This window comes from Nyctibius grandis, chromosome 4, assembly GCF_013368605.1.
Source record: "Nyctibius grandis isolate bNycGra1 chromosome 4, bNycGra1.pri, whole genome shotgun sequence".
Lineage (NCBI taxonomy): Eukaryota > Metazoa > Chordata > Aves > Nyctibiiformes > Nyctibiidae > Nyctibius > Nyctibius grandis.
In genome coordinates this window covers 44,166,638-44,179,245 of record NC_090661.1, presented here as the reverse complement: position 1 = coordinate 44,179,245, position 12,608 = coordinate 44,166,638, and the positions used below count along the sequence as shown (strand labels likewise).

General features: G+C 38.9%; 1 protein-coding gene across 3 annotated transcripts in view; it reads right to left on the bottom strand.

Annotated features, from left to right (window-relative positions):
• Nucleotides 1–259: 259 nt before the first annotated feature.
• LOC137662028 (signal recognition particle subunit SRP54) overlaps nucleotides 260–12,608 on the bottom strand; it is a 38,315-nt gene continuing 25,966 nt past the window's right edge. For 2 of the 3 annotated variants that reach the window (XM_068397900.1, XM_068397899.1), the window contains 3 exons: nucleotides 5,445–5,511; nucleotides 3,642–3,739; nucleotides 260–2,800 (listed from right to left, as the gene is read on the bottom strand). In XM_068397900.1, the coding sequence (XP_068254001.1) occupies nucleotides 2,585–2,800; nucleotides 3,642–3,739; nucleotides 5,445–5,511 (381 nt within the window). In that variant the 3' untranslated portion in view covers nucleotides 260–2,584. The remainder of the gene's footprint in view (nucleotides 2,801–3,641; nucleotides 3,740–5,444; nucleotides 5,512–12,608) is intronic. The other variant, XM_068397901.1, reaches the window with a different exon arrangement.

Genomic DNA, 12,608 nt, shown 5'->3' with positions numbered 1-12,608 from the left:
ATTGACTGAATAGTTACCTAATTCTTAAGAGGTTCATTAACAGAAATAAAACTGCACTAGCTTTAGGTCTAGTTAAAACTAATCCTAACACCTGTATAAAAGCTTTCACCAACTTCACTTCCTGTGCAAGTATTTTATGTAATTAACTGAATTGTACAGCTGAGCTACAGCAGTAGTTAAAGCAGTGAAACTCTTAAACAAAGCTGTAGAAACGTTTCAGCTTTCAGATAAAATTACAATAGCTCCAGGCCAGGGGTGGTTCAATCCTGCATTATTTATTAGTTTGAGGTTGTGCTGAACACATTGAGTATGTTAACAAGTACTACCTGAGATTGTAAGGAAGGGGTGGGAGTAGTATAGTATTTTGAATTAAATGCTTGAATATTCAGGAGGTGTGACTCAGTAAAGATGAAACCAGTGAACAGGCACACGCTCCTGTGTGCAGGCATGAAGTTTCAAAGACCACACAGTTTTAAAGGAAAAGCCACAGCCAACTTCCAGTTCAAAAATTATATTAAATATAAAATAACCAATTAATGCATTTACAGAAAAATTAAACCATTATGAAAGTAACCACTTTCATATAGCTTGCAAAAAACTGACGGATTAAGTTAAGGCACAGTGAGTAATACAGTATTTTTTACAAAGAAGTTTAAACTCAAGGCAGTGAGAGCATTTCTGATGCAACAGATAATAGGGAGAAGGGGAAAAAACCCAATGCAACTGACATTAATGTCTTGGCAGAAAAGCAAAGCATCTTTCAGCTCTAAAGGTTTTATTTTTGAGCTATGTGAGGCTTTCTATCTTTGACAGTATAAGAACTCCCAACAAGCTGTTTTTCTGTGTATTCCCCAGGTGTTGAACCAAGCTCTCCCTGACACATGTTCAGGGCTAAGGAATGGCTTTACATAGCTGTCGGCACCCTTTGTCTTACAATTCAAAAACAGGCAAAGAACAGAGTATCAAAACAGATGGAATTGAGCTGATGACTGAATCCTCCTCAGAAGATTTTTCTGTAGTGCTGGAATGCTAAGGGCAGATAAGAGGAGAAGGAATTTGTGCTGTACAGGACTGTACAGGACACTAGTTCAGGCAGAGGGTTGTGTGAAATAAATACATAACTGAACTCTGGAAACTAATAGCCAAGTTACCTGGTCTCTGATGTTATATCAGGCTCCTTAGTTGGTAGCGGGGCCAAGGCCAGGAACATATGATGATACCTGACACAAAATTTCACTGAAGAGTATTTTTAAATTAAAAAAAAAAAATAAATTAAAGGACAGAAGTAATGTTTCACATGGTAACTAGTGCAGGTTCTGTGCTCTTTTATCTACGATTCTCTATGGAAAGCGACTGGGGTGCTGACAGCTGATTGTCACAAAGGAAACCATTCACCTTTTACAAGCTACAAGTAGAACAACAGTCACTGCAGTAAAATAGCCTCAGTTGGTATTTGGGGCTACTTAAAAGCTCTGGAGCTACATGCGTTTCACTTTTAGACAAAAATAAAAATTACTGTTGTTGCAGTACTGCAACAAAGTGTTCTGTTTATTTAAGAAAAAGGAAAAAATAAGTTTGGTTTTGTGATTTCTAGTTATTTACGTATTCTGTGCTAGAGGGGGGAAAAATACGTGCAATGGCACATCTCTTACTGGTAATTTAACATTAAACAAATAGTCTGTTTAGGTTAGGTTAAGCAAGTACACTGACTCAGGTAATCTATGTCCAAAAAAGTTTTCATAGTTCTAGATTGGTACCATACACCGTGTCCAGTGCGTTCAGTATAATTTAGCAACTTAAGTTTATTTCCCAGGGCCATTCAGAGCTTGTAAAGTATTCAGGCAGGTGGGTCTCTTAATTCTTGGACTTGGAGTGAGAACATCTTACGCTTTTGCTAGTTCTGTACTTTGCTACAGCACTGGATGGAGCAGCTGAGCGCTATTAGCCTCCAAGAGTGCTGGTACTTGTTTGTAAGTTCTTAAAGGTGTTAATAGCCTCCTTTAAAGTTTTTAATAAAAAAACCCTCAGAGGACCCTTAAATCTAATTAACATTAAATCTAATGCTATCTCGTGTTAAACAACAACAGAAAAAAAAATACATGCAGACAACAGTGACAATAAATAGGGGAAATCAGATGCTATTATAATGACTTGTGAGTTACAGGATATTGATTCCTATTAATCTTTTCATAGAGAGCCGAGTTGCAAACAATGTGCAAATCAGAAATAGGTGTTTAGAAGTAGGAAACAGCACTGCATCTGCAATCTACAGGTGTTGGAGACACAGCAATTCAAAGAAAAGACATTTTTACTTGCTTTACACAGAAATTAGCTCACACATTCAATTTCTGACCAAATGTTTTGTAGTGCAATTTTCATTTTAACTGAATTGTCAATTTGGCAGAATGCCCCAGCCTTTATTAGGCAGACAGCCTGAACAGACATCGCCTAGCTCTCTCCTGATCAATAAGAATGCTAGAAGTTGTATTTCACTGGACAAGTATAATCCTATTTTTCCTGCTTCTTACAGCCAGATTGTGACACCTGACACTTCCTATTTTCTACATTATACAGAGGTTTACACTTAAGGAGGGACAGGAACTACATCTTGTTTATTTTTCCCAACGGACTGGCAATCATCTCCCTCGTTTTCAAAGTTTACATTCACAAAAGAAGTGCATGCTGTTGCTTCTGGCTGGTCTGTCTGGACCGGAGCTTCAGCTTGTGGCTTGTTCTGCTGTTCCTGATGCTGTCTTTCTGCTTCTTCTGACATCTTGTTTTCCTGTTCCTCCTCTTCCTCCTAGAAGTAGATAACCAGATTCATAAGCTACTATTTACTATTTACCACTTGCATTCACTTTAGGTCTTTCCATAAGTGCATGCCAGTTCCTATTACAAGGCAAGGACATTTGTGGCACTAGAGAACGGTCACTAGTTGATCATAAGATGAGATATATTCCAGAATTCCCATTATGGAAAAAAAAAAAAAAAATCACCAAAAGTGAAGGATTAAACTGTGTTAAATAAACACAGAAAAAATGTCACATGTCTAGATAAGCACTTTTTAGTCAATAGCAATAGTGATAGGTCTACCTTCTCTAAAGCTTTTTCAGCTCTTAATAATAAAGAGCTATCAAAAATAAAAAGTAGTAAAGCTTTAAATGTTTCCCACCTCTTCCAAATTAAGATTATCAAGGGTTTTCTTGCATAAAGCACAGGCTACCTATCAGTCATTTCCAGTTATGGTTTAGAACAAATGGTAACACCATGTTCAATTTACCCTTAATGCTTCATTGAACAAGGTTTAGAGTTAGAACGTATATTCCTAGCAGTTGCCTCTTTACAGTGTCCAGTAACTGCTCCATCCAACTTTCTCACACTGTTGACTTGAAAATGCATTGTATGAGAGAAACAAATGGAGCAGTGGACAGGACCCAGCCAGTTCCAAGACTGATGAGCTGGTGAGAAAAGGCTGCTGGATAAGCAAGCATTAATCATGTGTCAAATGAAAACTAAAGGCAAGCTGAAACAGAGGTTCTAAAACTTCATTTTAATGCTGGAATACAAAGTTAATTTTTTAGAATACCAAGGAAGGCACGTTGGGAGAAAATGAGTGCAAGAACTTTCTCTCACGCACATACCTCTCTCTTCATTCTGTAATACTCATCTATGGCATATTGGTATTTCGGTGTGCTTATCCCCAGAACAGATGCAATCTTTTCCCCAAGGAAATCACATACTAAAAAATAAAAAGCAGTTTACATACGACTAGTATCTAGAATCTTAAGCACAGTTGTATTTTAAAAGGTATCATCATCTTTCCTGGATGGTTTTCCATAGTCCTACTTCACTCAAAAGGCAAAACCAAAAGCTGCTAGGCTAATCGACTTACATGTAATTATTAGCTCAACATACTAATAATTGTTCTTTAAAGTAAAGAATGAACAAAAGGAGAAGAACATGGAAATCAATCAATGAAAATCTAGATGGTGGTAGTATGTGTTTGAATTCTACTAGTTGCAGCTTTGGATCTAGGTTTGTTTTGCTAGAGGATCAGTTAAAGGATAAGCCTTTAACTGAACTAACTGAAAATTAAGGTTAGACAAAAATACATGGCTACCAACTGTATTGTCACTTCAGTCTAATGGTACCAGCAGAGTTATTTATTGATATATGCATACTTCAAGTCAGCAGCAGTTTTAACAATGTTCTGTGTTGCATACTAATGGATTAATAAAATAGTTAGGTTTCAGCTGTCTCAGTTTTCAAGCTGGAGGCTACACACAGCACTACTTTGCTAAAACAGGTAGCGCACAGTCAGCTGTATGGAACAGGTGGGCTTGTGTCAGTCAGTCTCTTTCCCGTGATGATGGCTACAGCAGTTGTTCTTGAGTAAAGGCAAGCAAGAAGTCAAACATATTGCACTTCAAATTGCAAATCTGCCCCAAGGATGCAAATGAGTTAGTAATCTTCAGGGAAAACAAGTCAGAAGTTACCGATCGACTGCTTCCACGAATATTCACAATAACTAATTTTATAGATATCCTGGCATCCAGAGCTCTGTGCAAAAGACCAGTTCAAATTACAAATATAAGAGGCAAAACTGAAGTGGGAAGAAGCAAGTACTAATCTTCATTCATAAAAGACTTCTGAAAAAAGGAAAGCGGTATCTACCTTTGTCTATGAAGAACAGATATGACAAGGAATAGAATACACTGTACATTACAGAAAAAGTGTTTCTAAAAATAAGGATAGGTTAATTAATAGAATAGATTGCCAACAGTTTTTTTAAATATTCAAAATTAGGTGTACAATGACAGAAACTCCACAGTATTTGTCAAAAAAACCCAATAATGATACTTTACACCTTGGGAAGAACACAGACTAGGACAAGCATTTTTAAAACTGCGAAATTTTATGGGGTCCACAGGTCAAATAAACTTCCATGCAGTGAGTTTAAGACTCTTGACAATAGTCTGATTTTTGTTTATTTTGTAACCTCAGAAGCCTGTTGTAAAGTACAAGACTAGATGTGTTCTTGGGATAACTTCTAGTTGTCTTCTTTATAAAAACCATCAGTTTAGTTACTCCAAACAGCATTCTTTTCAGATATCATCACACAAAATGGTTCCAAACAAAACCTGATAGAAAGCTGACATGCTCCCCTGCCAACACCATCCTATCTCCGTATGGAGAAAAAGGAGAAAAAAAGTGTTCGGCAAAAGGGTATTTTCTCTTTGTTCTTCCATTCAAGAGTTGTTGATTGAAGGTAAAAAAAAAAAGGAAGTGCCTAAGGCAAGAGAGTGCGTCTCCACAGATTAAAATACAGCTTCATTGATACTTTTGAAAAAATGGCCAGTAGCTCACGAAGATGATTTACAGTCTGTCGAAGCGACTTTCCATATTCCATTACTGGTTTACCCAACAATTAAATGAAGCAATACCTGATAAAGTTGATGTGGCAACTCGCAGCATGTGAAACCACAAGTAGGGTCCCCATGTGAGTGTTGTCTGTAAGAACAAGAATAGTATGAATACGTATAGCTGTATGTTCATGGCACATAATAATACATGCAAAAGCTCAAACAGATTGAGAAGGAAGATCTGCAATGTTTCCTGTTGGCCAGCTACCACAATATTTTTGCTTTAAAGTCTAGACCAGACATACATGAAGCAAAGTATCACCGTGTTGCATTTCCGAGGGCTAATTTGACAGAAGCTGAACCTCCTTGCGTTCCAGCCTGCCCTGAAATACTAGAGGGGCTGGGGGCGGCTGTGCTTAGCCTCTGAGTGATGCCCAATTTGATAACTTAAATTTTGGCTGAGATAGATAGGCCAAAGTCGGCACTATCAGTCCAGCTGCGTGCAACAGCGAATGTGTTGAACTAACACAGGTCCAGATGCACTAATAGTGCAGGGCTCAGTCGCAGTCAATGAACTAACACGGTTCCAGATTATGCCGTAAATCTGGGGGCATCCACCGAAATAAAATCCTTGCAACCAGTTCCAGAGTTAAGGTCATTTATTTAAGCAACAAATACAGATTCTTTTAGATTGCCGGTGATGAATACACTGTCTGCAAAGCACACTTAGGTACCAATGAACGTATATATGTTGCAGGATGACTATATAGTGCCACTAATACGATTACAAATACAAGCTTGATTTCCTGGGGAAGCACCTGGTATAACCAAGTGTACGAATCTTACCCAAAGGTGTCCCTATGGGTGGGGGTATTTTCCCCCCCTTGCCTCTTTCTTAAAGGCATTTTATACTATCTTCTATGTTTAGGTGGAGCTTGAGTGACTCTAGTCATACATACATTTATTATTGATTGGTGTAAAATTCTCTTGCTTCAATTTTAAAGGTATAGACTAAGAAAAATTCAGAGAGCATGCTCGGGGCAGAGGGAGGCAGGTAGCTTTTGAGATGGAGGTGTGTTTTGGTATTATAATGAGATTATAATGAGAAAAGTTCATCCACAGGACACGATTTTGCCACAATCACTGGCTCATTAACCAGTGTTCTGGGTGGAACAGGGTATTATTTCTTATTTGACAATAGCTATGTGATTTATCAGCTACAGGTTACCATGGAGTTCCCGTACCTGCCTCATTTACACAGAGCCTGGCCACAGTTATCTCCACACAGTTTCACCCTCCGTTCTCTAAGAGTGAGCACACCAAGCTCCTTTGGTGCATAAATATCTAAGAATGCAGGCCAGGTTGCCTGGGGAACCATCACGGTACCTGCCGACCACGTCCCACCCTAGACGCTTTCTTAGTTCTATAAGACATGGATATAACTTTACTCTCAATAAGTGTGCCTCCAATAATTAGTTTCAATAAGTTGCCCAGTAGTTACTCCACACACCGTAATATATAAATATAACCATGTTTTACATCTGGGAACATTTGTTTCACTGGTTTTTGTTTCCCACTCCCAGACTTGGGAAATGACAAGCATCCAACTCAATCCCAAGGTAACTCCTGTAACTAGAAAGACCTTTCCACAATGCTCTGAATTCCATCAGGCCAAGAAGAGAAGCAGGTTAACCAAGTAGTCCCTCATTACAATAATGAGAGAACTGCAAAAGACTCTTTAAAACCAAACCAAACCTTCAAAGTGGTCCCTGAGCAAGAAGCTCCTTCCAAGTATTTACAACTAGATATGAATTATCACTTGTAATTGCACCTGAAGAACAAAACCAGGGAACCAGGAGGAGGAAGAGAGTTACCACAGCTCTGAGGGAGCGATGGACAGGCTGACAAGCAACGCGCCTGGAGTGATGTGAACAACGAGGAACACAAAATGAACAAAACAGCGTTCAATTCGGGTCATCTCAAATATTTGCATGTAAGTGAGAAAATCTCTCTGAGAGACTGCGTCACTAAAGCACGCAGCATGGGGAGTAAACACAAGGATCTGGAGATCTCTGCGCAGCTGCAGGGGCAGGATTTTGTTGGGATCCCAGAGGTGTGGTGGACGGCTCACGTGACTGGAGTGCTGCAATGGCGAGATACAGGCTCTTTAGGAAGGACTGGCCGGGAAGAAGGAGGGAGAGTTGCCCTTTGCATGACTACGGTGTATTCACCGCCACAGAGGAAGTACTGCTGCCTCCAGACAAACTGAGATACTTAAACATAGGAACTTAAAGAAAACTTAGAAATTAATGGGCATACATAGGCTATCCTCTTCACTAAGGAAAGAGGCTGTACCTCTTTTTTTTAAAAAATAAACAACAAGCCATGTAAGAAAAAGGAGAAGGGGAAAAGCAGATGCCAATCTAATGGGGAAAAAGATGCACACTTGCACTTTTGTGAAAAGGCAAACTCAAATTTCACAGTGAACTAAAAACATGTTTATGGTTAACAGTCCGCTGTGTTCAGGCAAGCTCTTTGTTAGGCATTTTCCTCCAGTAAAGATCTCTGTAGAAGTACTTTCCTTGTGGAAAGTAGCAATTAAAACTATTTTTTTTATTAAATGAAATCCATTAGCTGCACTTAGTTACATATGTGTTTATAACTTGTTGCTAAAAACTGTTTCATAGTAACCATTTTGTCTGATCTTATTTAATAGATATATGTACAGGACAACCAATATTACTGTAGTATATTGTTATACTGTTATACTAACAGTATACTGTTAGTATAGCCTCAGTATGCACGCACACAAGCTACTAGACTTCAGTGCTTTCCAAACGTAGCCTCTACAAATCAGTGTAGCAAGAAATTGTCTGTCAAGCCAGAAACTCAAGTTGGGCAGGCTGAAAAAAGCCAGATGCTATATATTTTTGGCAGTGGGTATGGAAAATGTCCTGCCAAGGTAAAAGTGTAAGCAAAACCAGCTGCTATCCTGCTCTCACAAAAGCACCTCCAGCTTGCTGATTACGTGCTCAGCTGGCAGACAGACTAACGACAATCATTTCGGAGTTTGTTCAGCTGAAGAAGTCAAGGAAAGTGCTGGAAAAGCTTGTTGCCACAGGTGCAAATAATGGCATTGACGAGGCTCTGTACAATCCCTCATAACGAGGTGACAAGGTTAATAAGCATTCACACTGTGCAGGACAAACAAGGGCCTGCCGTGCAGCTGTAAGCAAGAAGCCACAAGACCCCCCTTAACATTTACGAGTGAAAAGCCAAGCTGAACTCCAACGTGACAGAAGTAACTCAGACACAGAATATTCTAACATGTCTGTGCTAACACAAGCGTAGGGAACACCTGAGTCACGGCAGACACAGAGGAGAGGGTCTGTCTACTTCTACTGTTCCCCCACCACAATTAAAAAACAGTTTGGTATGTTAGGAGCGCTTCTAAGTTCAGCTTCATGGAAACCTCTGCTGACAAAGCCCAACCGGGTACTTCACCCCGCCAAGCAAGGCTTTGCCAGTCCCCTCAATTTAAAAAGGAGCATTCTTTCAAGTGTCTCAAAAGACAATATAAACCCATGAGAGAAGCTACTTCACACAAATTCAGGAGAAAGGAGATGGCTTGGAGAGTAAACCACCAAGAACAACCAGGAACAAGGGGCAACATCCAAGGAATAATCCTCCTTTCCCCCCCCCCAGCCCTGACTTCCTCAGGGTAAGTTTGGGTGGTTTCCCAGAGCACCTCGGAGATCGAAGCATGAATGGTGAACGTGAGGTAAGAAGAGGTACTGGAGAAAACCAGAACCCTTCGGGTGATATGCAGAAGGCTGTTAGGCAACAGCTCAGTACAAACGGATCCTGCTCCATGAAGTAGCTTGAATGCATTGAGCGATACTGGAAAACAGTACCCAAGTCAGGTCCTACTAATGTTCAGCAAGAACCACATACCCAGATACTGTACGTCAGTCTCCTTTGGCCAGAGAAGCCTTAATGTTCAGTCTTTAATCAACGCAAAGACACAGTAATACTGTATTTCTTGACTGGAAACAAGGGGCAGCAGTATGAAACACAGGACACTGGTTTATTATAAGGGGACAGTATTTCTCCTGCCATCAGTCTCTTTAGTATACATTTCTACAATGCGTAATTATACTATTCAGCTATTTTGACTTTATTTTGTTGTTTAAAATGGAAAACACAATGGTTATGACAACTGGTTTTTACATTACAAAAATTCTTAATGTACAATTTTAATCCAAGTGCTGCATTTTAAGTAGGAATGAACACAATGGATTCAACCATTGATAAAACCAAGAGGGCTCTGGTTCAACAACAGAATGTGATTTTGTTCCCTAGTGTGGGGCTGCCAAAGGGAGCACACACGCGCTCCCTGGAACTTCTGAGTGCGCCATGTTCCTCAACAATCCACATCTATATTTATTTTGCTACATTTCAGTCTCTAATAACACTTGAACTTTACAAAGACTGTAGGGTTTCTTTTCGCCAGAGAAAATGGCAAAATGAGGAAAAGAATAATTTCCTGATTTAAGAAAAAACAAATTCTGTATTTAAGAGTTAACATACACCACCAAATAGATAACTCTTCCATTGTTTACTGTGACAAGATGCATTTTAAATTAGTTTAATTATTGATTGACCATTGCTATAATAGGTCCTTCAGTGTATGCACCATGTAAAACTGTGGCACCTAAGACAAGCCAGTGAAAACAAGATCAGAAACACACACACCATCCTCCATCAAAAAGCTTCAATCATATTACGAGTAGCTATTACTTGGCCAGTGACTATTTTTCTCTCTCATCCCCAAATTCTTAAAAGAAAATTAGAGTTCGACGGTCCTCAGGAGAGGACTTTTTGCTATTTGAAGTTAAGCTCCTTTTAACTACAGGATATCAAGATAATCTTCCTGCAAGAATGTGCTTCAATCTTTCTAAGCACTGAAGGTTAATAAAATTAAATCTCTTCTGGAGCTCTGCTGCAGACGTGTTCTTAGGATGAATTCTAAGGTTATCACCAACAGTTAGATTGCTTACAGTTGCTCTGCAAAGACTTACACTCCATCTTCTGCCTACTCATGTATCTGGTGAACGCAAACCAGAGTTTATAGCAAGTGGCCCTCCAGGGATAAACCGAAAGATTATCTTCCAGAACAGGTTAGAGAAATTTAATTACTACAAAATAAAGTTTTGGTGGACAGAAGCAAAAGGGGATTTACATATAAAGTGTAAGGATCCAAATTTTAGGACAGAATAGAAGACTCAGTTAAAATTAAAGCATTTATGTTACTAAAGCATTTAAATTTTAATTTGAGAACACTCAGATAATACTGAATGCTATTATCTAAAAAAATCCAGGAAAAAATTTATTAAGCATATCCTGTGTTCTGTATTCAACTCATTCTTAAAACAAAACACAACAGAATGGACACCCCAGGCCAAGAATGTTAATGAACTGAATGCTGACCTATAGAAGTATCAGAATCGTTGTTTCAAAGCAAAATTTAAGACCCTGTTATTTTTGAGAATTTGTTTTGTTGTGAGTGGCAGCAATCCACGACACTGAGTGCTTTGGTTATCCTATTACCAGGATATATAAATGTTACTTTGCTTAGTAAGAAAGACATTGTCATTCTCTGCTTAGCTCTAAAACACAATTAAACCAAGGTACTTACTGAAGACGTTTCTTCACAACACAGCAAAATATTTGTTTCTCTTAAACTCATTCAGAAGCTGCCAGGATGCCAATACCAGCTGAGCTTTGAAATTTCGTGATGCAAAGTTTCTATTCAAAATATTAAATGTGCTTTTTCTAAAAATAAATTGGACCAGAAAGAGCTATTACTTGCAACATACTTTTCCGTATCCCAACTGAGATAACAAGTTTTAGACATGCTGGTCTCAGCAAACTGACTATTTAATTGCTTTTATAGAAATCCTACAATAAAAACATTATTAAGGCAGCTGTTGGCTAAAACAGCAAAGCTCAGCTTGGACTAACATTTCTTCAATTGACTGGCTCAGCTGGGAGACACGAAGCATGCAGCAGATAAGGTAAACTTCACTTAATGGCCACCCTTGGTCTAATCAAGTTTATTCTGTCAAAGTAAAAAGCAATCCATAATAAGGCATACTGTGCTCCACAATACACTATTCTGGTTTGGGCGGTCCTTTTATTAAAAAATGTAATAAAAATTAAGGATTTCATAAACTATAAAAGGAGAATAAAGCAATCTTAACTGTGCCATACAATATGCTTTTTGGTATTCAGAAAAAAAAAAATCTGTATTAGGAAAGCAGGAGAACCATCACACAGCATTCCTGGCTGTTGTGCACATTTGAGGGCTCTTTAATTAAGTGTCCATCTGTACAGTAGTGTGCACATCTCTGGCCTCACAACATGTACATCAAGGCTCGTGAGCCTTCCATCACTGCACCACAGTGGAACTCTTCTACTGAGAGGAAATGGCACAAAAAATTACACAGTTCTGGTTCCCTGCTAATTACAGTTTGGAAAAAATCTCTTACACATCCATGGATATCTGATGTGACCTGCACACTGGGGAACAGATCTGACTGAAGATACCTAAACATTACCATAATATTCAGTAAGTTTCATGGTTCTTGCATTTCTTCAAGTAGATCCTTAGGGAGAAAAAAAAACCCAACACTCAGCAAGGCAGCTTAACATCTACTCATTGTTTGTGAGTATAATACATTTATTTTCAATCTATAAACTTCAGGTGTATTTTGTATTGATGATATCCTACCTGCTCTCAGGCTAATGTTACTTTTCATTGTATACAAGAACTGCCTAGCAAGAAAGAGACAGCGGTATCGTCAATCCATCCAAGACAAAATGCAACAGTTTCACCTGTGAATCGTTAGGAACCCCAATCCCAGCTGAATTCCCATTGTTTTACTGCAGCTCAGTCCTCAAACCACTTTTTTTTTTCTTCAAGATAAATTCATTTCACAGAGGGTAAAAAAAGAACTGACTGACAGTCCTTCCCAAAGCAAACCCCTTATGGTTCACCACTTCTTCAGAAGAGAATGAGCAGAAAGTCAAACTCTTCACTGCAGTCCCCTCAACAAAGCCAAGCTCTCCCAGGACGGATCACAAAATCATAGAATCATAGAATGGTTTCGGTTGGAAGCGACCTTAAAGATCATCTAGTTCCAACCCCCCTGCCATGGGCAGGGACATTTTCTGCTAGACCAG